Source organism: Phasianus colchicus, chromosome 2, assembly GCF_987193195.1.
Source record: "Phasianus colchicus chromosome 2, bPhaCol1.hap1.1, whole genome shotgun sequence".
Taxonomy (NCBI): domain Eukaryota; kingdom Metazoa; phylum Chordata; class Aves; order Galliformes; family Phasianidae; genus Phasianus; species Phasianus colchicus.
Genome location: NC_143437.1, coordinates 17,019,895 through 17,046,652, shown reverse-complemented (window position 1 = coordinate 17,046,652; position 26,758 = coordinate 17,019,895). Strand labels below are relative to the sequence as shown.

Sequence of the window (26,758 nt, the reverse complement as noted above, 5' to 3'; positions counted from 1 at the left end):
AGCATCAAGCACACAGCTTGGCCATTTAGAAATGTCTTTTACCACATTTTCAAGTTCTCAAAAGCTTCAGTGTTAATATAGTTATAATTGAAATAAGTAAGTTTTCAAAATAATAATATACTTAAATGGAAATCTGGATTAAATAATTTTGAAGGACTTTTAAAATAGTGATCTTTATTTTCCTTGGGCAAAAAATTTCCCCTTCCAACTCCTGGATTTAAATATGAAAAAAAAAAAAATCTGAATACAGCCAATCAAAGAGCTTTGATTTTATTTGCTAACTCAAAGCAATCTGAACAACTGAACTAAGAATCACATTTCACAGCATCTTTTTCCTGCCTGGGAGTTTGCACCAACAATTATCTCCGTAGATCTGTGTGACTCAGCCATTAGGTCTGATCTGTTAATTTAAGGACTTGGTTTTGCAAAGAGCACAGAAGGACCCCCATCACACTTGGCACTGCAGCAGTGGCTCAGCTCCTTTGCACATCCATGCCATGGTGTTTGAACATGGGGGGCTCTATTGGCAGCAGGATGATCATGGTGAGCCCATGCAGGGGGTCAGGTGCAAGTGTGCAGAGCCAATTGGTGACAGGATGCCAAGTGTCTTAAGCAGGAAGCCGTGAAGCTGTTGCAGTGACAAAGAACCAAGAGCAAGGACACCAGGGCTACATCCATACAGAAAGATCCTGCAGCCTGGGCCTGGCCTGAGCAGAGCTTGGCTGGGAGATGTGGAGTGCAACCTCCCCCCATTCATCCTTTCTTACAGCTTTTTTTTTTTTTTTTTTGTGATGATTTTATTTCCCCTAATCTTTTTAAAAAATTATTATTATTTTCTGTTTTTCTCCTTTCAAATGTATGCAAAGGGTATAAAGGTATTCCTTCACAGCCATTCCAGTGATGGAAATATGACATGTATAACATTGCTTCATGAGTGTGTGTCGCAGCTATGTAAAAACATGTCTTCACTGCATGCTGATCTTAAACACACTGCTGATCTATGGACCATTGGAGAATTTTCCTCCCATAAATACACAGTAGCAGATGACAAGAGCTATATTGTTCATTTAACTAATATAGTTTATGTACAGAACTTAAGTCTACTGGTGATTAGAGTTTTGTTGATAGAAGCTGTGGTTGGCTGGTACCTTTGAAAATCAGGTTATTTATTTTGGTGTCTAAACAGGGACTTGAAAATATTGGCCAAAGCAATTTCTCAAGGTCATTATACTGACTCAGGGACAGAATTTGGAGGAAAGCCTGGATCATTTCCACTCTCCTTTCCTCTTGATATATCTGTACAGCCTGACTAAAGCAGATGCTTATACGTTTTTATATATATTATATAAGATTGTATATTAGATTATAATGAGGTGAGTGATGAGAATTAATCCAGGCAGAGTTACAAGTAGATTCCAGAGTGAGACAGGCTCCAGGGCAGAAGGAAGGTCTGTATCCCATTGCAGTACTGGAGCAGGCTATTCCTGCTTTCACAGCACCTTTCATTTGTACTTTCTGGATCAGTTCCTGGCACTGCCCCACACGTAGGTGTATGCAAACAGCTGAGAGGGTCAATACAAGCTGGCATTGCTGCTCAGAGCCCCAAGGAGAATAGACCTGTGGTCTAAGGTCCCTAATAACAGACTGCTCTGGAGAAGAGCGAGGCAGCTTGATCGTAGTTCCTTTGTGCTGTGGTTCCTTTGTACTGTAGTTCCTGTGATGATTAGGAAGGGTTTTATATGTCAGTATAAGACCACAGATTTATTAATCAGATTATCACAGTGAGTATTTCTCAGAGGATGTGAATTCATGTCAAGAAACCAGTTCCCATCCACTTTTCCTAGGAAACAAGACAGCTGTGCTATGCAATTGCTGTGGTTTGTGTACCAGTTTCAAGACAAGCCCAGGCAATAGCATATTTCCATGTTCCACCATGCATCTGAGCCTTTGTGTATTTAAGTTAGCATATATTTAAGAGTTTTCCAGCCTGGGAAGATAGAAATAAGCTGAGAGGAAGCCAAGTGGTGCACTCTCCAAAGCGTTTGGGCAGACAGTTTTCCAACTCTGTTGCACACTGTGATTTTCACATCTCCTGCATTGGACTTGCAGAACCTGAGCTTTATTGAAAACACCATTTTCCTGTAGTCTGCTATTGGGGTGTTCTAACAGATCTGGTCAAACTGAGTAAGTAGTTCAAAAGAATTCCAGGTTATTTACATCTCTTCTCTGTTTGCAGTAATTGATGTTTAGTTTTGTTGTCAGAGAGCTAAAATATTCCTATTTTAGAGACAAAGAAAAAAAACCAAGGACTAAGCACACATAAATTTCCCTCAAATCAATGAACATTGAGCTTTAATTTCCTTTTTGTGCCTTTGAAAACCTTTTCCATGTGTATGACTTGCTAGATGACTCTGGGTTCTGTGCTGATGACTGCTGCAGCTAGCAGCCATGCTGCAGAAATGCACCAAATTTAAGTCACTATATATTCACTGCATTGTTCAGCCTGGAAAGCTTATAGTTATCACCCTCAAATACATGGCATTTTCTGCACAATCTTGAGCACAAAATTAAGGTTTAGAAATGTATGTGGTTGCTATGTGGAAAAGTTGGTCTTTCCTGTATTAATGCATTTAAATAAGCAAATGCTTATTTAAAAAAACAAAAACCTGAAGTTCATGTTTCACGCTTTAAGTGGTCTGGCCAAATGTGGCTAGATTTCCTTTAAAATCAAATGAACCCAATGCATCTCCCAGAGCCCTGCAGTATGAATGCTAAAAGGATTAAAGCTAGTTAGATCACACCACTTTATTTTGCTCTTTACAAGAGCCATGTTAAATCCAAGGCTTTATACCCTTTGTTTGCAAGATATGGCTACATGGCAGGAAATTACATAATTTAGCCTCTGCCATGAAGAAAAATACTCTTTTGTGCTCTGCTTTGGAGTCAAATACACAAAGAACTGTATTTTCTCTCATTCTTTCCTACTGAAATCTTTTTCATTAAAAAGAAACAACATACAAAAATGATGTAATAAACACTATAACGATAATATAAATATTTGAGTGGAAAACAGCCTTGTAGTAGCTGCTTGAAAAAGGCATCTGACCCACACAACCCTTTCTTAGCATTGCAGCACTGTTTGAAGGCAAAAGAAAATCAGGGGCTATTGTAGTATTGCTTGTTATGGGACTCTCAAAGCTGTCCACAATCTGGACAGAAAGGGAATGGAATGAACAGTGTAAATAAGAAATCAGCATAAAGAGTAAAGAGCTCAGTAGGTTTTAAAAATGAGTTACTATTAACCACTTGAAGTCTTTTAATAGAAATAAATTATTTTAAAATGCTTTGGGAATACTCAGTAGCCCTTTACAGTTGTTCTCAGAAGAGATGGAAGAACTTTCTTAGGAGAAAGAAATAGTGCTGTATAATGCAAAGTTTGCAGCCAACTAAGCCTGGCCCTTTCTGTTATAACAGAATGAAAGTTAAGCATCAAGATGAGGAGCTATGATCTGATCTCTATCATTTTTTTTTAAATTGGTTTTAACTCTTAGCTCTCCTGACCCCACCAAAAAGCCCAGGAGCTCACCCATGGCCAGACGGCAGCTCCAGAGGTACTGCTGGACACATTCTGAATTCCACTTCATCAGCCTTTCCATCACAGAGCTAAAGCGCTGTTAGCATCGAAGAAAAAAGCCACATGCAAGTGATTATTTTGAAACAGAATCCATCTAGTGTAAAACTTGCTGACATGCAATAGCCCCAACATCACCACAGCAGCAGATATTACAGATGGAAAACAACTTCTGCTAACATATTTGCTAAGGCTCCATTCATGTTAGTGTTAAATATTTCAGTGAAGTCTAGTGGAAACCTCTGGGCAATTACTCCACTGTTTATCAGATGTATCAAATTAGTAAAGTCTAAAGTATTTATCAGTTCTATCTTGTCCTCTCTGTCCAAACTGTGGCCTAATTTTGTCTTTCATCTCACACTGGGTTTTGTGTGTGTGTGTGATTTCCTATGCAAAGAAACATCCTTTTTCCTTTTTCTCTTTTTTTGCTTTTTCTTTTTCTTTTTCTTTTTCTTTTTCTTCTTCTTTTTTTCTTTTTCTTTTTCTTTTTCTTTTTTCTTTTTCCTTTTTCTTTTTCTTTTTCTTTTTCTTTTTCTTCTTCTTCTTCTTTTTCTTCTTCTTTCTCTTTTTCTTTTTCTTCTTCTTTCTCTTTTTCTTTTTCTCTTTCTCTTTTTCTTTTTCTTTTTCTTTCTCTTTCTCTTTTCCTTTTCCTTTTTCTATCTCTTTTTCTTTTCTTTTTCTTCTTTTTCTTCTTTTTCTTTTTCTTTTTCTCTTTCTTTTTTTTTTTTTTTTTTTTTGCACTAAACGAACACATTACTATTGTGCATGTCAGCTTACCATGCATAACAGAAGAGGTCAGATTTAGATATCCCACCTCTTGGCCTTTCATCTCCATGCTTGGCCTGCAGAGGAAAAGCATCTTCCAGCAAAGTTAGCAACATGAATTATTCAGCTTTCTTTAACATGTAGTTCATAATCTTTCTGCTTTTGCACCTTCTCCTGGTAATGAAGTACAGCCCCTGGAATACAGCATACTTTCTTTGAGTGGGGAAAAAGTGACTGATACTCTCTTTTTCATTGCAGAAGAAGAAAGAACATTCAGAAAGAGCATATACATTTATTAGAAAAGTATGTGGTGTTCCTACAGGGTAACACAATACCCCTGCCCCAGCTACAAATAAAGCGCAAGTGAGGACAGCAGGGAGGAGGCTGCAGGAAGGACAGAAAAAGCTTTATTTAAACAGTTGTGTTTGCTTTTCTGTAGGAAAAAAATACCTCAGAGAGCTCTTTTCTGCCAGAACACTGGCACTTTGCAAATGCTGCCAACACATACCCTGTGAGCAAGCCAGCTGACATCAGCTGACAAAGAACATGGTGGGACTTTGGACATTTTATCCATTCCCCTTCAAACAGATGCCTTTATCAAGGCTGTTTGACCAGGACAAGCCCATGAGTAAATACAGGAGCCTACTTAAGGAAGATGTGTTGCAAGTCCATGGGATCTAAGTTGGATGGCACCATAGTAATGGGATTATGTACCTGAGCTTAAGATCAGATCAGGTTTGCAACCTCTATCCCAAATTAAATGTTTTTTTTTTCTATACTGGATACTTCGTGTTGTAAATGCGCTCCTGGCATAAGGGAATGCCATTCCCGTTGCTGCCTGGGGATTCACCACAGCATTTGCGTGAGGAAACCCAATAAGACATGACCTGTAAGGCATTTTCATTGGAGATGGCCAATTTAGCCTTGCTGCCCAGAACAATTTGAAATCCTGGGCCCTTTTCTGTAGAGCTGCATTGCAGCTATGAGGCCCCAACATGCCCTGGTGCCTGGAGTTGCTTGTTCTCAGGTGCCAGGACTCTGCATTTACCCAGGCTAAAATATCTTTTAAAACTTTTCCGTTCTAGATTTTGCACAACAGGATGAATTGTGAGGTGCGTTTATGCAAATTCCAATGAGCTAAACTGGCCTGGGTGCTGTTATTCTGGCTCTTTATGCTAGCTGTTCTTGCCCTAATGAAAAAACAGCAGTCCTTAGTGGTAGAGAGTAATGAAAGCCACCAACCTGGGGAGATAGTTTCCCAGTATCTTTCAGCAGTCATCAGGCATTTTCAAAAAACAAGTATTGTGCAAATCAGAGCATTTCTAGACAACGCTGTGGCTGGCAGTGTCTGGAGCTAAGGTGGCCAAGAAATGAGATAACAGCCCTGTGGCCTGCTCATTGCTTTTGTGGTAGAACGCCTCCAGTTTTTTGGGAAGAAGGTCTCACCTCTGAGGAAGAAAGGAGCTTACCACGAGATTTTCTTGCATTGTCATTTTTGAGAACTGGAACTGTTATTTGCCAATTTAGGGAAGAGCTGTACCATGACCCACAGCAACTTGCTGATCTGGCTGAAAGTAAACCCTCAAAAAAGAAGCTGCAGATCCTGCTAGTGTCATTGAGCAGACCCTGTGCAATCATTCCACCAGAACCAAACCACTTCCACCCAGTGCTGCCCAGACACCTCAAGGAGGAGAGCAAGGCTTTCCCTGCCCTTCTCTACTTACATAAATGCAACAACAAATCCCAGGACTGCCTCCCTGGCAGGGATGTATTACTGTCCCACAGCCACACATGCACAAGGGGACTTGAGACTGAAAAAAGACTCAGAAATGGAATCTCTGCTCGGATTCTTCTTTAACATGGCAAGTTCATACCTGTATCTCAACATTTTTTAACCACACTTCCAGACCCAAAGGACACTGATTTTGTTTTTTTTTTAAAAAAAAAAAAAAGACCAAAGTCAGGACAGAGATGTGTTCCAGTCTCTATACAGAAAGTCTGCTGAACAAATTAGAACATCTCTAACAAAAACTATGGCCTTTCACATCACTCAAGCAAAGGCCATTCTGGTATGGACCCAACTGTAATATAACAGAATTATGTTCATGAGAGTTCAGTTCTTGGAAAATCAGATCTTCACTGATGCACTGCAAATGTGTTTGAACCCTTCCTGTTTCACAGGGTAATAGCCACGTAATTAGGCTAAGCCTTTCACACTTTCTCTTTTAATTCATTAGATTTATTTACCAAAAATCATTGCATAGATATGCCCAGTAAATATCTTAGAGATCTGTGTGAAATTAGCTAAAAGCTTAAATATGGAGCTTCTCTCTTCACTGCATTCAGGCTTCCATTAAAACTGTAAGTTCCTCAGACATCATGGCCTGCAGCCCCCCATAAATCCTCTGCTTGACACCCTGAATGCACCATGGAGGCTCTAATACACATTACCCAAAAAGAGCTACTATAAAATTCCTGACCTTTTCTTGTTTGTGTGACAAAGGGAGAATGCCAACTCCACCAGTCGGACCAGATAATCACTCTCCTGTGAAAAGCCTACAATCCACATCCTCTGTTTTCTTCTTCACTGAACTTCCACCGCATTTGCTCAATCATTTTTTTATGTGTGAAGTCCATAAATCACCATCCAATACACATAAGACAAGGAAGAGATTTCATCCTGGTAGTTCAGATATCAGCCACAGGAGATGTCACATCTTGTATCCAGAAGTGCCGGGTGCTGTGGTGTTCTCAGGCATTATCATCTCTTAATGCAGGTTTATTTCAGCAGCCCTCACTATACAGCAGGACCAATCGCTTGAGTAAAGATAAAATGGACAGACAAAGGTCTACAGGACATTTTCTGCAAAAGGCTCAACAGGCAGAACAGGCAGTATCAGAGATGCTCAGTCAGGCTCTTTCAGAACCTTTGCCCTCCTCCTTGCCCAGGAAGTCTGCCTCAGCTCATACTGCCTTCAGTGGGAGATGAATTGCACCCAAGGCTTTTGTAAGAGCTCAGTACTTTGGGTCCTGCAGCCACAGGACACAGGGCATTCAGCCCATACGCTGGGTGAAAATGGACTGCTTCTTCCTCATTTACAGAGACAGAAGTAGTTCAAACATCTGTTGTTGATAATGAAAGTATTTTGTACTTATGCTCCAGACATCCCATGCTTCTTCCTGCTGGAGAAGGATGAGAATCTGCCCCAAATGCTGAGTTCCTCAAGAATGTCACTGCTCAAGTTTTATTTTTTTCAATTATCTTCTCCTTTTCTCAGTTTTAAAAACATGCCAGCAAAGGCCAAGGAAGTCAAGGATGTGAGCTCCAGGTTTTAAGATTACTTCAAGGCAAACAGCAGCCTCCTGCACCCAGCCTCCCTTCACCTTTACTCTTCAGAACACCAACAATTATTATTGGGGTTGTGGAGAAGCAGAGTGGTTTCTTGTGTTCGCTGAGAGATTATCTGCCTGAAAATAAAGCCATCTGCTCTTAAGCACAGGCATTATTCAGCCCACATCTAAAATGCCAGGATTGTGCCTCTTCTGCTTACCTCCCAGTGATCTATAGGCAATGTAAAAGGCCATAACCCATCCAACCACCTTGATTTAATGCTATGATCATCTACTCAGAGATCATAATGGGATCTGCCCTCCCCCTTCTCCCCCCCCGATATTTTAAATTATTTTGTAATGCCCACCATAAAAGCAGATGTTCTGGAACTTTATTCTCCTGATAGATACTGGCCACTTCAGGCAGCAGCTCCATCGATGTGTGATGCTGCTCACTCAGGGGATTTTTAGGCAGAAGTTTACAGGGAGTTAAAAGAGCAGGGAAATGTCTTCCCGGTACAGGAATCTGGGAGCTCCCCTAAGCCCCCAATGTCAGCCTGGTGGTGTGCGGAGGTGTTAAACTGGCATGTGTCTATCGAGGCGGGGGTGAGCCTTTTAAGTCCCCTGCTTCTTCCCCACTTGTGGAATTTGTTGTGCCAGTGGGATGAGGCTGGCTATAAAACCTCTGTCCCACTCCACAGCCAGCGAGTGCATCGCAGCCCCGCTGACATCCCTGTTCCTCCCTGCGAGCCACCAACAGGGCAGGATGGAGGCAAGCTTCACCCGGATGCTCTATGTGCTCTCTCTGGTTGCCATGGCCTATGCCTTCACCCAGGAAGGGTTCAAGGAAGTGATGCTGAAGCAGTTGGGGCTCTCTGAAGTCCCTAAGCTTCATAAGAGAGACCTGGTGGACCTGGTCATCCCCGAGCATGTGAAGAACAAGTACATCTCCATGCTGAAGCGGCACAGGGGGAAGCGTCGTGCTGCTCCCAGCTTGGCCAGCATCCTGCAGGGGATCCCCGGAAATGCAGGTAACACCCTGGGCAGGGCAAGCCACAGGGAATGGGGCTGGGGTCAGGCTCTGAGAGGGAGCAGGGTGGAAAATATGTATGTACCCCATGATCCTGGAAAAGGGTGGGTGATAGAAAAAAACAGGCCAGGCACATAGCATCCTGGGCAGTGAAGGCAAACTGTCTGCAAATTATTGCAATTTGTGTGGTTTCCTGATACCATGCACTGCACTGGCACAAAGGGACACATGCTTTTTGGTGCTTGCTCTATTTAGGATGAATTACACATAGGAGATTTCTTCCTATTGTCCCCACATTGCTGTTTCAGATCTAGAGGAATTAGTTTATTCACAAGATACTAAGTATGTGTTAGAAAAAGTGTGTTTAGGGGCTGTCTCTGCCATAAGGGATCATGTTGGAGCAAGCAAGCAATGTGCTGTGATAACTGTGGATGAAATGCAGAGGATAGCAATGACAGCATGTCTTTTTGTCTCTACATCATGGGCAGAAGTCTTCTACTCTGATCCCATGCGCCAGAACTTCATCTTTGACATGGAGGGAAGGATACCAAAAAACAGTGAAGTGACAATGGCTGAACTGAAGCTTTTCAAGAAGCCCTTGGATAGAGTGAACCTGCCAGCCAGGCAGCCCCATCGGCCCGTCTCCAATGCCAGGGTCAGCATCTACTGGGTGCAGAGACAGCATGATGGCACAAACAGGACCTCACTGATTGACTCCCGGTAAGTGATGGGGAGTGTGGAGCTGATGAGAGCAGACATTAGGTTAAGGCTGTAAATATGCAATGATGCACTGAAGTGATGCATTTCTGTGCCAGATGATAGGCTGCATCTCTATTAATAGAACCACAGAATCAATCATAAAATCATAGAATCACAGAATCACTGAATGGCTTGAGTTGGAAGGGACCTTGAAGATTATCTAGTCCCAACCCTCCTGTTGCAGGCAGGGTAGCAAGACCCAAAATCAGGCACAGAATCAGGCTGCCCAGGGCCCCATCCAACCTGGCTGTGAACACCTCCAGGGATGAGGTATACACAGCTTCTCTGGGCAGTGTATTCCAGTGCCTCATCACCCCCTCAGTGAAAACCTTCCCCTGACATCTATTCTACTCACATCTCACTCCTTTTAGTTTAAAGTTTTTAGTAGTTTATTCCTACTCATCTCACCCTCTTTAGTTTAAAACTAGTCCTCCTTGTTCTATCACTATCAGCTCCCTTTAAGTACTGGAAGCTCAGCTGGCTGGTGACACAAGCACTGCATATAACCTTGCACTGTGTGAACAAATACCTTGGCACAAGGGTTTTTATTTCACCATTCAATGCTATTAGCCTTGCATGCCTTGCAGGTCCAGAAAGGTTGTGGAGTCTCCTTCTCTGGAGATACCCAAAGCACGCCTGTATGCTTTCCTGTGTGACTGCTGCAGGAAACCTGCTTTAGCTTAGAATTGAAGGGATCCAGAGGTCCCTTCCAGTCCCTATGTTTCTATGTTCTTTTAAATAGTTAATTGCTGTGGATACTTGCCCAGAGCTGCTCAGCAAGAGTTATCATATGATCAGGGCACATGACAATGCACAGGAAGCAAATTATTCCACAGCAAAAAAAAGCACATATACAATGAGCTTTGTATGATGGGCTTCTCTCTGCCTGGCAGGCTGGTTCCCATAAAAGAGTCTGGCTGGAAGAACTTTGACGTGACGCAGGCTGTGCACTACTGGCTGCGGAACAAGAGGCAGGAGCCAATGGTCCTGCAGGTGTGGATCGAAGGGGAAATGGTGGGCAGCTACGCTGCAGAGGTTGCCAAAGCCGTGAGCTTCACCTCACAGGATGCTGGGGACAGAGCTGTGGGAAGACCCGAGCTGGTGCTCTACACCCTTGACTTGGAGGACTATGGGTGAGTACAAACCTGCATTCATGCAGCTTTGTCCCTACATTACTGCACTCACTTTGTTGCCTGAATTTTCAAATGAAACCCGAGTGTGGTCTGAGCTTCCTAGCTTAGGGCTGTGCCATCAGTCTTCCCTATTTGCTAACATTTCTCCCATCGCACACAGGGGCCCTGGGGACTGCAAGGATGGAGCGCAGGCAGGAAAGTCCACCTGCTGCCGGCAGAAGCACTACATCAACTTCCGTGAGCTCTCCTGGACGCAATACTGGGTCATTGAGCCGGCAGGATACCAGGCTTACAGCTGCCGGGGGGGCTGCCTGCAGCTTCCCGGCCCACTGCAGCGCTGGGGAGGCAGGGAGCGTGCCTGTGCTGTGGCTGAAAGCTCCCCACTCCCTATCATGTACCTGGTCCAGAGGGGCAACCACACTGAGATTGAGGCAACTGAGTTTCCCAATATGATCACTGAGAAGTGCAGCTGCATGGCAGATGGTGCAGCACTTCTGTGAGGGACTGACTTAGGGGAGGAACGGTGCTGGTGGGTCTGGAGGAGGTGCACCTCCCTAGGTTTGGTGTGGCTGCCTCTGAGTAATTTCAGTCCCCACTGCAGGGCACTGCATGCAGCTGCAGGTGAAAGGCAAGGACAGTGATCACAGTCAGGTGCAGAAGTCAAGCTTGGGTTTGGATTTTAGTTCCTCTGTTCCCTGTGCTTTGTACATTTCGGTCCTTGTCTGCCCCAAATTGTGTTTACTATGGATAGCAGAGCAAAAGCACTTACATGTATATGTTGTATACACACACAGATGCACATGTATTACAAATACATGTACATATATATGTATGTATTGTATACATGCATATTGTATATATACACATTTTCTACATACATACATATATGTACATAGAATTTTGCCTAGAGCTAAAATGAATGTATATATGTAAGTATGCATTGTATGCATATATCTGTAGATACACACGTACATACAATATTGTCCAGAACTCAAAGGACAGTATTGTTGGTCCCTGTACCAAGGATTTGGCAGTTTTAAGCAGAATTTAGAGTCCTGAAGCCAGTGGACATACTGGGACTTGGGTTTGCTTGCACAAACAAGTGTTTATAGATTTTTTCTCATTTTTCTGATTGTGTATTACAGTTTTTTCAACTATTTTTCTAGTCTTAATTGCTTTCAAAATTAAGTAAACAATAAAATATGATTATTTAAATAGCCATGTTTGCTTATAATTATTCCTAGGTATAAAAGTGGAAGAAAAAAATCTGTAACATTTCTGACTGTACCCCAGTTCTCAGCTTCTTCATGCACACACCCAACAACAGTCCTCAGCTGTGCATGTGTCTCTGCCTGCTCATGATAAAGATCATCTGCTTATGCAGGCAGGGACAGGGCTGAATCAGGGAGGAGCATGCACCACTGGTGCTTCTCCTCATGCAATGTCAGGTGTAATCTCCTTTTGAACAACACAGAATCATAGAAAATGCTCCTTGAACTCTGACACTGGGGCTGTGCCCACCGTCCTCTGGTGCAGACCCTTTCCCTAGCCCCCAGCTGCGGCTCCCCTGACACAGCTCCATGCCATCTCCTCACATACCTTTGCCCTTCAGACCCTTCTCCATCCTTGCAGCTCTCCTTCGGACACTCTCTAATTGATTTATGTCCTTCCATCCTCAAACAAGTACTGGGTTGCTGACTGGAGTGTCACTGATGGTAACTGACTCCTACACTAGAGCAGGCTGCACATGGAGCGTAGCCTATGGGCCAGACATAGGCAAACCTTTCCCCAAGTGCCTTGGAGATACTCAAAAGCTGTCTGGACGTAGTTCTGGACAACCTGCTCTAGGTATCCCTGCTTGAGCAGCAGGGTTATGCAAGGTGACCTCCAGAGATGGCTTCTTACCTCAACCACTCTGTAATGATGTGAAGAGGAGGACTGGATGGGCCCAGCTGTGACTTCAGCTTATCTATCAGGAAGTAAGGTGTCCCTGCCACCCTGCAGGAGGCCAGCTCTGAGGTCACCAGCCATACCTGTCTTCACCTCAGCCTGTGGATGGGCTGGTACCTCCCACCTGTGTAAATGCTGATGACAAAAAAAGAAAAAAGCTTTAAGGGGGGGAAAAAAAAAAAAAAAAAAGGAGCTAGGTACATATCACCAAGGATTACCTGGGTTTGAGCAGGACGAACCAGACTGGCCATGGCCATTTTCTTCTTACAGTTACATGGCATCTTTCTCAATGAGCATTCAGTTCTGGTTCCTACCCACCCAGGAGGGACAGGCCACAGCCGGAACCTCAGCTGTGAGGAACAAAGCAGAAGATTTATCTGCACTCATTTGGTTCTTGGGGAAGAAAGCGTTTGAACTGGTATTTGCCTGAGGAGGAAAAGCATTAACCTTGTTGTCCCTCCAGCCCAACCCATGCATCCTCCTCCCAGTCTTGGAGGAACTTGTACTATGGGGGCCAGGATGGCAGAGGGCCGGCAGCACTGACCTCACCAACCCATCATGCCTAAATATCACAAGCACACTATTCATGCTTCATAAGACACACAGCACATGTCTCTGATGAGTCACCCTCGCTGGCTCTGCAGGGAAGATCAGCAGGGTGGGAGGTGGGTCTAAAATGGAGAAGGCTCCAGAGGCTTCTATAGCGCAAACTTGAAGGCAGAGGCTGCAGATGAAGCCCTGCTTCCTCAGACATCCCCCAGTGCCACAGAAATTATCCCCCAGCCAGCCATCTTCAGCACAGGCAGCAGTTGCTGTGATATCATGCACATGCCGTCTTGCTGCTTTTGTATTGGTACAAGCTGTAGCAGACACAAAGCCTGTCAAGCTGTCGTGTTATTCTTCCCACCAAAGCAGCAGCACAGCCCCTGAGGAAAGGGAGAACACCTTACATGCATGACAGCAGCTTGTTTCAGCATTAACAGCATTTAGGCTTCACTAGGAAAAAAAAAAAAAAAAAAAAAAAAAAGGAGTAGTGCAGTTTTCAAGCCACACAAAATGCCCCTACCAGCTAAGCTACATTGCCCTGTCTGATCCTTCCACATTTTCATCCAAAGCGAGGCTGCTCTTCTATTTTCTTTTAGAATCTATGAGAAGTTGCAGCTTTGCCCTGCTGGTGAGACCTCATTTCTGCCTCTTTTTTTTTTTCCTTTGCATTTCACAAACTCCTACAAATAGCGTCTGACACTTGGCCTCTCAGGGCAGCCTAATTGCTGGTGTAAGTAGAAAGCCAAATTCCCAATCCACATCTCAACAGAGGTGATAACCAAACCAGCTCCTCCGCCCTGGTTGGGAACAGCTGGAGGCTGGGAAAGAGGGACCCAGCACAAACAGACAGGGAGTCAAGAGCTTTTCAGGCCACTGTGTGATCCCCTGAGACTTTGATATTTTTAAGGAACCATCCAATAGACTCAACATCTCGTTTTTGCCACTAACTTAATGTAAAATGAAAAGCAGCCAACCATATCCTAGGCTGCATCAAAAGACACATGGCCAGTAGGTCAAGGGAAGTGATCCTGACCCTTTGCTCTGAAACCTCACCTGGAGTACTGCATCCAGGTGTGGAATCCTCAGTACAGCAGAGATGCAGACTTGCTGAGTGTGTCCAGAGGAGGGCCACAAAAATGACCCAATGAGGACACCTCCCCTATGAGGACAGACTGAGAGAGCTGGGACTGTTTAGCCAGGAGAAAAGAAGGCTCCAAGAAGACCTGAGAGCAGCCTTTCAGTATCTAAAGGGGAGCTGTAAGAAAGAAGGGGACAGACTCATTAGCAGGATCTGGGTGATAGAAAAAGGGGAAATCCTTTTAAACTAAGGGAGATATTACATTGGATATAAGAAGGAAGCTTTTTTACTATCAGAGTGGTGACGCACTGGCACAGGCTGCCCAGAGAGGTGGTGGATGCCTCATCCCTGGAGACATCCATGGTCAGACTGGATGGGGCTCTGAACACCCTGATGGAGCTGTAGGTGTCCTTGTTCACTGCAGGGGAGCTAGACTAGATGGCCTGTAAGGGTCCCTTCCAACACAAACAATTCTATGATTCTATGACCTCGCACTGTGTGCAGCATCATCTAAAATCACCAGAAATCCAGTGATGTTTCCAGGGAGCTGTGCAATAGCTCACAGAACTGCAGCAGAGGTTCCACGAGCCAACTGGTGCCTGATTAGCACCTCTCTGCTCTCCAGATCTCGCAGGCAGCTCTCTGAGGAGCTTCTTGCTCCTTTTGCTCCCCATTGGAATCCACCAGAAGGCAGGCAGGGTTCACGATCACGCTTTTTCAAAGGGTTCCACCAGCACTGCCCGGAACAGGGCACATCCTCCTGTTAGTACACTGCCACCTACAGTAGCAAGCCTAGAAGTTGCCCTACTCAGAAAAACGAAGACGTATCTGCGTGCTGTCTGCATCACAGCGCAGGCACAGTGGCTTTACGGGAACTCATTTGTCTGCGTTGCAGAGGAAAGCAGGAAAGAAGCCTCTTGACTGAAGGCAGCCAGCTGCTCTGTCTGTTCTTTGCAAACTTCCACAAGTTCTTTTTCCATACCTCAGTTCAGGAAATGGAGATATTCAGCCCTAATCCCTAATGGGCACTCTTGTGACTATAAACTCCAGGACTTCTTACACTGCTATGAGATCCCAGGATGGAAAACATTCATGGAAAACAAAAACATCAGATGTTATTACATGATATTCAATTTCTCCAAGATGAGGGGGATGAGAAAACTAATTTTCACTTAACAGTGTCATTCACATTGCAGAAAGCTATCTAGACAAAATTATTCAGGTATAGCAATGAATGCTCCTCTGAGTCATCCAAACTGCTGTGTAAGCTGACCAGCAGACAGAAGCATTGCTAAAAAGCAACACAGAAGAAAACTTGTTCCAATTCTGAACTTCCCAGCCAGAAGTAGATTTGTATCAAAAACATGTATTTCATCTGGGTAATCACCTGTCCCGCTTTCTACTTTTTTTGTGTATGATTAATATTAAACTTTCTTCCAGATTATAAATGAATCTGCATGAAATAAAAAGCCTCGTCCTCAGGTTTGTGTCACCGGTTTCTCTAATTCTATTATCAGCCGGTAAGAGGAGCACAAGGCAGTGCTCCAGCTCTTTTACATGTTCAGGGAGAAAAAAAAAAAAAGTAGTGAAATGACTCCTCACATAGAGAAAAGCTCTCCTCACTCATTGTGTGTATGCACAGTTATGAGAAGAGCAGTAAGAACACCGACAGTGTGCCAGTGAGGTGAGATTGCTGCTGAGATGTAACCTGTGTTGAGGTGACCCCCCCACCTCTTCCCATTCTCTAATGAAACACTCAGTAAACCAAACCTTTCCATGTGAGATCCACTTGTCCTGTCACAATCCCCATACGATATGACTTGCAGTGTCCTCATGCTTTTTTTGCCCTTTTTTAATTTTCTAAGTCCTTGATAAAGTATCATACATGTGAAGTATCAAACATCAACTTACCTGTCATACATTATTTTTAGTTATCTGCTGCGTGTAAATCACTTCTCATCAAATAAACCACATTATTCTAACAATAAGCTGCAAAGTGACAAGTTCACAGCTTTTGGATCACATGCGTAGGGAAACAAGCTTATGCACATTTCAGCCTCAGGTGTCACAATCCATGTTTTCAGAACACTACGTCAAGTAGATCCAGGAGTGCTGGATTTGTGTATGATGGTATAATTACCAGCAGCACAAATATCTATCTTTTTCATAATTCCCTGGGATACTAATGAGATTATTTCATGAATGCTGGTATAGAACTTCAGGATGACCAGTTGAAAGATCCAACAGTATACTGAAGATTTGCACAGAGGATCTTGTACTCCTAAGGAATGTTTTATTTAGATGCACCACACACATTTACAATTAGTGAGCAGGCTCAAATCCATCTTACAGTTAAAAAACAAATACAGGAAGCTCCTTTGACTTGCCCATCAGAGGCTGCATTATAAATTAATCCTGCACTTCCCAGTTCACACGCCTTTCCTTGGTATGACTCGGCACCATCTCCTACAAACTGGAATGAACACAGAACAGAAGCCCTGGCTGCTGGCTGTGCTGGGGATGCTCGCACCTGGGCCATCCCAAGCCCACAGCGACACCTGGAGGAACACCAGGGCTGCTCACATCGAAAATCCAGGTGGATACACCTCCAGAGCCAGAAACCCTCCATCTACATTTCCTAACCAAGTGCCTCAGGGGAGGGAAAAAAAAAAAAAAAAAAAAAAAATCAAGAGGGGAGCCCTGCTTTGGTCAAATGCCAGGGAGTGGATGAGGTGCGACCAGAAGTGACCTCCACAGTCCAGCCTTAACTTTCTCCAGCATATTGGCAAGTCATAGAACAGGCTGACTGCTGACGGAGTATAAATTGTCAGATTAACCAGCATTTTGGAGCAGCTGCACAAACACAACTGTATTAGCAGCCTGGCTGTACAGTTTGTCGAGAATACAACTTAAGCTTTAACACTGTCAATCCAAAGCTAACTCCCAAGTATGAACAAAACAATTTCTGAGAAGAAAGGTTACAAGACTGCAAAACGCTCACTGCTAACTGAAATAGTAGATAAGCACTGCTCATGTTTGAGACATGAAACACCACAGGTGAACTTGTTCCCTAGCATTTGAAATCCATTTCCTGCCTGTACTGCTTGTACAATGTCAGAAAGGGAGGGAAATCTTTATTTGGCCAAGTCTCTCCAAGGAAATCTGATACGTACATAGATCATGCATAATACTCTCAGCATATGGTGGTCAAGTCTGAGGCACCAAACCAAAGCCTCTCAAACAGAATGGCAGCTGTACCTGCAGTCATAAAAGCATGCTACTGTTACAACAGGAGCCTTTACCACCTCATGGGATAACTCCCATCTCTGAGGCTACAGACTGAGCTGGATAAAGCACCACCACTGCAGATACTCAAGTCCTCAGGTGCCTACTCCATTGCTTTCGCCACTGGAAAAAAGTTGAAACCTATACTAAATTTCCCACTCAGGTTCAGATGAACACTCTGTAATGTACTAACCTTCAGCAAGGAGCAAATGCACTTCATTCTTTTTAATTCCTTAAGGATGTAATTCTTTCTTCTTCCCCCTCACTCATTTGTTTTTAAAGAGCAAAATAAATTCATTTATATAACTTCTTATAAAAGAAATATTTTTACCATTTAATTACTGATGCCTGACATCTCACTAATTCACACAACAGCATTTATTAAGACTGACCCCATCCATATGAAAACGTTATTTTCACACAAAGAAACTTCAGCTTTTAAGCCCAAATCACAAGTTTGATGTTTGCCTTTTAACTGTGCTAATTGGAATATATACTAAGGGAGATCCAATTCAAAGCTAATAAAGGATTGATATTCTTCTTCAAACAGGTGAAGATGGTGCCATACATTCATTCTCTAAAAAACACACAGGTTCTTCCTTCCCATCTGCAGGGATTTGTTCTGTTACACCAAGATTTGTTATAACTGCTGGTAAAGCTTATCAAAAGACAGTATTTCACTCCTTTAATATTGACCACATAACTAACTTGCTTTTTAACAGTTTCCTCTGTGCTATGTCAACTAAACTTCATTAAAATAGAAACAAAAAATTATTCACAGATGCCAAAGAATTTTCTATAACAGTACAGAATGACAGAAGAATAAGGAAAAATTAAAAGTACACAGACACAAAGTAATTTAAGATTTCCCTTTTTTCCCCTTACAAGGCTTTGCAAATAAGGAAGGATCAATCTGCTCTCTGGACAGACCTCTCACTGAAAAAAGCCTTGCTGCTCTCTCCTGTAAAGTGCCTCCACATTTCAGTCCTAAGGCCATCAATTGCATCTTCAGCTTATCTAACCCCAGCGCTTCCATTTCAGCAGCAGAGCTGAAAGCAAGTAGGTCGATTGGTTCCACATCCTGCAAAGAGAAAAACATCCCATGACAATCATTGCTTTCTTCCTGAAGGGGGAGGGAAGAGAACAAGTACAGACAAAACGCTTGATTTCACAAAAGCCCTTGAATTAGGTTTACCCAGTAAATTAGTTCAAACTTTGAGATAAAGTTGAGCAGTATCCCCACATATACTTCTGTTGCATATTCCCATTATTACTGATGTCTCTGCTATTCAGGACAAGCAATACTGCATCACGTGCAAGCAAACCGAGGCTAGCTAGCAGCATGGCCATAACAACACAAATCATAGCAGTGCTAACACACCCTAGAGCACAGTGAATGTCCAGCTGAGCTTCCTATCCAGTGTGCAGTTGTGCTCCTACAGTTTCACTACTGGCAGTGTCTCTAAGCTAGTCAGAGGCTCAATCCTGCATGTCCAGACAAGCTGCAGATGGGGTTAAGCTTGGGATGTACGCAGCCCCCAGGATGGAAGTGCTATTCATTTTAAATGCCATGAACATGGCTGAATTTTTAAAGTAACTTCAGTGGAACTAACACATTCAAAATAGAATAATAATGAAAAATAGTAACAGTACATAATTTATTCTGGAGACAAAACAGATAGCACTGTTTTTATCCCCAGGGAAGCTAAGTACTCTCAAGAAAAATGTACTAAAAACAACAGCCCACCATCTCACCTAGTGGTTCAGCAGCTTAAACTTGGCTTCCAGCATCATGGCAAAGCTGGCAGACCCTTTTTAACGACATGCAGAATACAACCAATACGCCCATAACAGCAGTAACAAGGGACCACCAGCTGCAGCTGATAAGAGCTTTGCCCACAGAAGAATACAGACAAGGACAGAACATCTCAAAAGCTGGAATTTACTAACACCCAAAACAGGACACAAAATCCCACCTTGTTCAGTATATAGAGCACCTATTAGTCCTAGGGTAAGTATAATGCTGGAAGTATCAAAAGGACTTCAAAGCAAGTAGCATAAGTGGTGGGAGTAAGACCACTCCCTTACAAGCTCAACAAAAGCCACTAGTCATAGCAGAATTAGAACCTGTGCTGCTGGCCATACAAAAAAAAAAAAAAGCCTGGCTGTCACATTATTTTTAAAGTAGAACTAGAATAATAAGAAAAAAAATCCATCAAGGACTATTATAAAAATATTTCCACCTGCAATAACAATCTGCCACAGCACTGGTGGAGTTTCCTGTTCTAAGAATAGACCATCTCAAATACTAAGCTAAAGGTAAACAGTGGAGAATGGTAAACATCCAGTTCAAAGCTTCCCTGTCTTAATGGTACAATAGATGATAAAGTTCTCACTTATCAGATTGCAGCCTTGGTCTTTTTTCCATTTAACTGTACTAAATTTTCACTTATAAAGAATTCAGCCATTATCAATGGCAGCTGATAGGAGACTTTCTGCTCATGTTGAACAAAGGAAGAAAACTCAAGCAATCTCTTCAAGGCTGAAAAAAAATACATTTTTTAGTTTGATATCTAGAATAAACTATTGCCAGAGAAAGAATCTCATGGTCAGCACTGCTCCTGAGGGGACACCAACCCCAACTGCCAACAGGGTTAATGGTACAGAAGTGCTTCTATCCCTGATAGACTAGATCTTTTTAAAAATCATTCTTCCACCATCTTTTGCAAGTTCAGGTGAAGCCTAACACATTAATCCTAATTCTCTAGTGAGGAGCCACTGCTTTGTGACTTTTAATGGTCAAATAAAAGCTGAAGTTTGTGTCAGTTTGGGAATTAAACTCAAGTCTTTTATGAATAACACACTAAGAAATATTAATTAGCTGACTGGTTTACGGTACATCTACAAGCAACAACTTCTAATTTAAAAACTGTGGTCAAGATTATGGTCAAAGTACATCATAAATAAGATTAGTCAAGTTGGCAAGTGTTTGGTAGTGTCTCAAAGAGCATTGCTAGGAGTCTTTCATTCTACAGAAAGGTTTTATTTTCCTTCAGTCACCAACCACAAGTGATACTGAGTGTATCTATTTATGTGGAAGGAGGAAAAAAAAATAAAAAAAGGGAAACACAGATGTTGGGAAAAACAACATTACATGATCAAGAGCAACTGCATCTTAACAGAAACTACAGACTATTAAAAGTCTTACATCTTAAAAAGTTTTGCCCTGACCTGCTCTACTTAGGATCTGTCAAGACTGCTACTTTACTACAATTCAGCTTTCAACATGTGGAGTTAATAGGGATCAGCAAAGAGACTCTCAACCAAGAGTCTCTTTTGGCTGCAGCTGCCATTAACTTCCACACTCCCTTAACCTAAGGTAGTACAGTTCTAATGCACCATCTTCACATGAGCTGTTTTTCCTTTGGGAGGTCTGGTCTGAATCAAACTCTCAAGATTCTATTAAATTCCTAGGAAAACTGATTGTAATGCAAGCACTTAAAGCTACTGCATTAAATTCAGATGATACATACCCTTTCTACCTCTTTATTTTATGGATCACAGAAAATAAGAAGTGATCCAAGTACAAGCAACTGAATACTATATTTTGTACCACTTCATACTTACTGTGCTTGGTAACCGATTTGTTTCCTGGGCCTTAGAAGAAACATTTTCTTGTTCTTCTTCCTTCAGAGTCTGAGTTATTTCACTCTTTTCTTGGGCCTCTTCCTTCAGAGGTGCCTTTGTCATTTCACTGCTTTCATCAGCTGGAACTTCAGGTTGGCCACCTGTGTGGGTCTCCTCCTGCACATCTATTCCAGTAAGCTCTGGTTGCTGCGATGCCTTCTCCTCAGCAGTACTGGCAGCTGGACTGTGCTCTACTGAATCCACAGAGCTGCTTGAACATTCACTGGTATTTCCAGCACTTTCATTATGCCTGCTTCCCAATGGACAGCTTCCATCAGATGTCTGAGGGGAATCATCTTCACTGCCATCACCAGAATCTGAACTGTCGGTATCATCCAATCCTTCCAACCCCAGCCTGGCATAAGCAGTACATGACAAATATTTAGATATGTTGTCCTCCAATTTAATCACCTCAATTTAATCACCTCACTGCTATAAGATGAGATGTTGTTTACTTGCACTTACCTAACTTTCACTGTGTTCAAACCTTTATGGAGTCCTAATACTTACCAAAAACATCTCTTTTTTCCATATTTTGTTCCTTTTTTTCCGGATTCACCATGACGCTTCCGACCATTGCCACTTTCTGGTGACACTACTTTGCTAGACGAGGCCTGCAATCCTAAAAAGAAAAGTTGAAGTCTACCTCACTGATATACAACTCACATCTGCCCTAAATTCTATTTCTTTTAATTTCAGATGTAGCCTAAAACACTAAATGAAAATAATCACTACTGGTATATATTTATGGAAACTTGAAGATTCAGCAATCTCAGAAGCAGCAAAAGCTTTCTTACACTGCTTTATTAAGACACAGAGTCAATCTTACAACTGGATTCCTGACATGAACTCTTAGTTTCTACATTCCAATCAGCCTCAAGTTTCATTATGAGCTGCCAGTAAGGGACCAACTAGTGGATAAATAGCTACAAAGCATAGCAAATGAAACAAGATATTTCACAGACGAAGCATCACTTGTACCTTTGTCATGCTGTTAAACGCAATTTAAGAAAAGCAGTAGATGAAGAAAAATGAATTCAACAAATTTCACTAGAATTTCAAATGTAATTCAATTGAAAGAGTTATTGTCAGCCATATTTTTTTCTTTAAATTCCATGCTGAACTGAGCTTTTAGTTTGCTTTATGTTTTGAGGAGAGAAAGTGAGGCTAAACTGCGGTACCTTTAAGGACTGAATCTTCTAGCCGTTCAGCCATTTCGTGACACTGCTGCTGGTAGTCTGTGTTTGTAAACAAGTGCTTTGGCTCTGCAAGTTTCCGTTGCAGCCTTTCCAAGCGCCTTTGCTCTTTTTCTGCTTCCCGTTCCGCTTGCTGCTTCACCCATTCAGCCATCCTGCAGATTACAGATCCATGAAAATGAGAGCATCTCCAACTTAACGTAATATTATTACTTTGCAATTACTGATGCTTTTACCACTTGCTAGGATAGGAGACAAGGACAAAAGAAGAACAAAACCACCCATGGGAAATATGAAAGGATGATACAGAAAGTCTTTCGGACCTTTTAGTATTCAAAATAAAAATTGCTGTGACTGTCACATGACCTCTTTTGTCAATAGCAAACTCTGCCATTGATTTCACAGAATGGCCAGGGTTGGAAGGGACCTCAAGGATCATGAATCTCCAACCCCCCTGCCACATGCAGGGCCACCAATCTCCCTATTTAATACTAAACCAAGTCGCTCAGAGCCCCACCCAACCTGCTCCTGAACACCCCCAGGGACAGGGCATCCACAACCTCTCTGGGCAGCCTGTTCCAGCACCTCACCACTCTCTCTGTAAAGAACTTCCCCCTGACATCCAACCTATATCTCTCCTCCCTCGACTTCAAACCATTTCCCCTTGTCCTGCAGTTATCAACCTTTTCAAAGAGTTGATTCCCCTCCTGTTTGTAAGTTCCCTTTAGGTACTGAAAGGCTGCAATGAGGTCACCCCGCAGCCTTCTTTTCTCCAGGCTGAACAAGCCCGGCTCCCTCAGCCTGTCTTCATAGGGGAGGTGCTCCAGTCCCCTGATCATCTTCGTGGCCCTCCTCTGGACCCTCTCCAACAGCTCCCTGTCTTTCTTGTACTGGGGGCTCCAGACCTGGACACAATACTGCAGATGGGGCCTCACAAGAGCAGAGTAGAGGGGGACAATCACTTCCCTGACCCTGCTGGCCACCCATCTTCTGATGGGTTTATTTTATAGTGCTAGCTTCTAAGAAAATGCCTAAATGCTCACGCTTTCTCATGATTGACATCTCGCAGCCTCCTTCCGCTGAGGTCCCGGCAAGCCTCTCTATTGGTTGTTTTCTCAATCTGAGCACCCAGTGCTCGGAGCATAGATCCAAATCCTGCAAAAAAGAGTAATCAAGAATGAGATACACGGAAACAAACTCAGATGAGTTAGTACATTATAGAATTGCCTATGGAAAAATAATAGTGATTCAATGCCTCACTTTCCTTCAAGGTTACTGAGATACAGGCTAACTTGAAAGTTACAGTGTTAGTTAGAACGTCACTAGGAACAACACTTTAACAATAAATAATAAAAAAAAAAAGCATCCAACATTTACCACTCATGTCATTTCTGCTCTCCTAATATTGCACACCAAAGTTACCAGGACAGCAGCACTCCTAACACAAGAGCCTATCCCTGGATTCCCCCAGCAGAATGGTTTGCAATCTTCTCCATCTTCAATTTAACATTCTTAGTCCTTCCCAATTTATCCAGAATATACTTCTCCCCTATTTCCCTTTAGCTCCCATCAAACTTAAACCTCCTTTAAAAAAATATTAAAAAAAAAAACACCTATTTTTTAAGAGATAGTGACAGCCATGTCATCAAGCTGACCACAATTATGCTGTAGAGCATCTCCAAATAGATTTTGATGGCTGGATGTGACAATTTCAGTGGCCTTTTCCCACCTTAGTGATTCTATACACTCCTCAGCCACTAGTCATAGGCAACTTCTGCTAACTGCTAACTTCTCTCACTCAGTCCCACCCTACATTGTCTGAAGTTTGACAAAATCCCTCAGCTGCCTCAAAGAGACATTATGTGGACTAACATAAACATAATTTTAAGCAGTCTGAAAAAAGCAAGCACTGTTTTTCAAGCAGAAGTTGGAACATATCTATACATTGATGCCCTTCAGTAATCCTTAAGAAGCACTGTAAATACTAAACACTCTAAACAGCCTGCTGTACCACAGAGCACTGCTGCGTTCAGCTAATAAAGCCAACGAGAATTTACAAAGCTCATTCACGACACACTACAACATCTCACATTCCGAAGGCCCTAGCTGCTACACCTAGGCAGGACACGTTCCCCAAAATCAACAGCAACGAGCTCGTTCATGAAGGCAGCGGAGCTGCACCAGGCCCGAGACCAGAACGCTCAGTTCTTAGAAGCCCGCACGCCCTGTATGCGGTAACAGAGCTCACAGACCTCCTTTCCCCCCGCGCAGCCGCAGCTCCAGGCTGTACACGGCGCCATCCCGCAGCGCGTCTTCTCCAGCCGCCAGCCGCCCGTTACACTTCACGTACAAACTTTCTTCGGGAACGTTCTAAAAAAAAACACAACAACCAAACAACAATTCGTCACCCGACCGACCGAGAAGCGGAACACCCAGCCGAGGCCCACCGCAAGGGAACAGCGCAGCGAGGGAGGCCGGCCTTACGAGACGCGGAGCGCCGCCCGCGGTGCCGGAACCCCGTCCCGCCGCCACTCACCAGCTCCCGAGCGCAGTCCCGCAGCAGGCCGCGCACCGAGCCGCCGCCGGAGGGCAGCGCCCGCAGCCGCGCCCGCGAGCACAGCGGCTCCCGCACCAGCAGCGCCATCTTGGCTCGCCACCGCCAACCGCCGCCCCGCGCGCCCGTGACGTCAGCGGCGCGCGGTCAGGTGACGCGCGGGGGCGGCGAGCGTCGTCTGGAGCGGGGCGATAAGGGGCGGGCGGTGCCTGAGCTCGGCGGCGGTTGTGCTGTTTGTTGTGCTGTTCCAGCCTTTGGACTAGTGACAATTCACTGCTTGTATTTAATAGGAGCCATAAAAGGCTTCCTAGCGGCTTGGATTCCGTATTTAAACTGCTAGAGGCTCAAGCATCGCCTAAGGCAATCTGTAGTGTTACGCCTTGACCTTCAGGTCGATCTGATGTCTCAGTCCCTTCAGAGGCTCAGTTTATCGCTTTTGAGGCTGTCCCAAATGCTGGCTTACACGAGTCCGTGGCCATGGCATAGCAATGAGACAGCTCTGTGTAGCAGTCACAGGGTTGGGTTGGAAAGGACTTCAAAGCCCACCCGCCCCCCCCCCAGCCATGGGCAGGGCTGCCCCCACAAGCTCAGGCTGCATCCAGCCTGCCCTGGAGTGCTCCCAGTGATGGGGCACCCAGCTTCTCTGGGCAGCTGCGCCAGGGCCTCGCTGCCATCTCAGTGAAGTTTTCCCCCTGATATCTCACCTAAATCTCTCTTTTAGTTTAAAACTGTTCCACGTTTTCCTATCGCTATCTGACTGTGTGAAAAGTTGATTTTCCTCCTGTCTACCAGCTCCCTTCTGGAAGGTTGCAATGAGGTCTCTCCAGAGCCTTCTACAAGCTGAAAAAACTCTGCTCCCTCAATATTTCTTCACAGAGGAGATGCTCTGAGCATCTTTGTAGCCTTCTCTGGACCCACTCTGAAAACTCCACATCTTTCTCTTGCTGGAGGCCCCACAAGAACATGGCATTTTTTGTGGAGTGGCTCTGAGCGTGGCTCACCTGGAGCTCACCATGCAGAGGACATGCCCAGCATTCCTGCACAGGAAGCAATCCTGAAGGTCATTCCCCAAACTGTGATACTTGGGTCTGATCCCCCAGCACAGTGATATGCTATATGGCATAGTTACATGGAGTGCTTAGAGTGGAAGGTGAGCTCTCTGTGATGCGCTGCAGCTGCCCGTAAGCAAGAGGCCTGAGGAGCAATTAGAAGGAAGTGTGTACTTCTGCCTCCCAAAGAGATCTGTGCAATGGCATGATGGAGACCCAGGCAAGTGGTTTTGGTTTCCTTCACATCCTCAGCACAGCTACCTAGTGAGAGCACACTTTGAAGGCAGGGTGCTGCCTCCTGCCTCTTGTTGCAAACATCATTGAAAACATTGTTGGGCTAGGTGGCCTCCTACCCCTGTGTCACTATTAGTGTGTCATTGGTCCCATTCTCTCCCAAGCAGAAGCCATGAGCTGTGTTAGAAGGCAGGCTGTGACGTGTTCTAGCAGAGTGCAGCGCTCCTGCTTCTCTAGTGTGGAGCTGGGAGCTGAGGCTTTTCTCTAGGTACAAGTGACACAGATCTGGCCTGAGATCAAAGCCACCAGGGCTGGATCACAGGTAAAACGTTTTCAATGTAAGAGACATCCTCTTAGTTTCACATATCAATGCAACCATGAATCACGCAGGAATGTAAAGCCTGAACCCAAATGTGGAAAATCAGAAATATCTGCAACCTGAGCTTTGTAGCTGAGAGATGATGGCTATGGCTAGCAGTGAGGCAGGGGCTCAGCGCTGGCTGTGCATGCAGCAGGTGGAACACTGAGGGA

At 43.8% G+C, this 26,758-nt stretch overlaps 2 protein-coding genes across 3 annotated transcripts; one reads left to right on the top strand and one right to left on the bottom strand.

Annotated features, from left to right (window-relative positions):
* Positions 1-8,390: 8,390 nt before the first annotated feature.
* LEFTY1 (left-right determination factor 1) lies at positions 8,391-11,996 on the top strand. Its single transcript, XM_031596613.2, has 4 exons — positions 8,391-8,757; positions 9,245-9,476; positions 10,409-10,648; positions 10,809-11,996. Exons 1-4 carry the CDS (start codon positions 8,391-8,393, stop codon positions 11,146-11,148), a joined length of 1,179 nt encoding a protein of 392 aa, XP_031452473.1. The 3' UTR covers positions 11,149-11,996.
* Positions 11,997-17,866: 5,870 nt separating this feature from the next.
* Positions 17,867-25,085, bottom strand: SDE2 (spliceosome associated SDE2). Of its 2 annotated transcripts, XM_031596624.2 has the most exons (7): positions 24,927-25,085; positions 24,643-24,760; positions 23,434-23,545; positions 22,376-22,545; positions 21,705-21,816; positions 21,135-21,549; positions 17,867-18,588 (listed from the first exon to the last, which is right to left on the bottom strand). In XM_031596624.2, the coding sequence occupies exons 1-7, from the start codon at positions 25,032-25,034 to the stop codon at positions 18,367-18,369; spliced, it is 1,257 nt and encodes a 418-aa protein (XP_031452484.1). In that variant the 5' UTR covers positions 25,035-25,085; the 3' UTR covers positions 17,867-18,366. The 2 variants fall into 2 exon arrangements, with proteins under 2 accessions (XP_031452484.1, XP_031452491.1); XM_031596631.2 differs by lacking the exons at positions 24,643-24,760; positions 24,927-25,085 and adding an exon at positions 24,004-24,591.
* Between the last annotated feature and the right edge of the window lie 1,673 nt (positions 25,086-26,758).

What these genes read in the sequence shown, in the direction of transcription:
- LEFTY1 (XM_031596613.2), top strand. Translation starts at nt 8,391, where the DNA reads ATGAGGCTGGCTATAAAACCTCTGTCCCACTCCACAGCCAGCGAGTGC. An exon ending in GGGGATCCCCGGAAATGCAG is followed by an intron (nt 8,758 to 9,244) that starts GTAACACCCTGG and finishes CATCATGGGCAG; the next exon opens with AAGTCTTCTACTCTGATCCC. An exon ending in CTTGACTTGGAGGACTATGG is followed by an intron (nt 10,649 to 10,808) that starts GTGAGTACAAAC and finishes CATCGCACACAG; the next exon opens with GGGCCCTGGGGACTGCAAGG.
- SDE2 (XM_031596624.2), bottom strand. Translation starts at nt 25,034, where the DNA reads ATGGCGCTGCTGGTGCGGGAGCCGCTGTGCTCGCGGGCGCGGCTGCGG. An exon ending in GATGTCAATCATGAGAAAGC is followed by an intron (nt 22,546 to 23,433) that starts GTGAGCATTTAG and finishes TGTAATCTGCAG; the next exon opens with GATGGCTGAATGGGTGAAGC. An exon ending in AGAAGATTCAGTCCTTAAAG is followed by an intron (nt 21,817 to 22,375) that starts GTACCGCAGTTT and finishes TTTTCTTTTTAG; the next exon opens with GATTGCAGGCCTCGTCTAGC.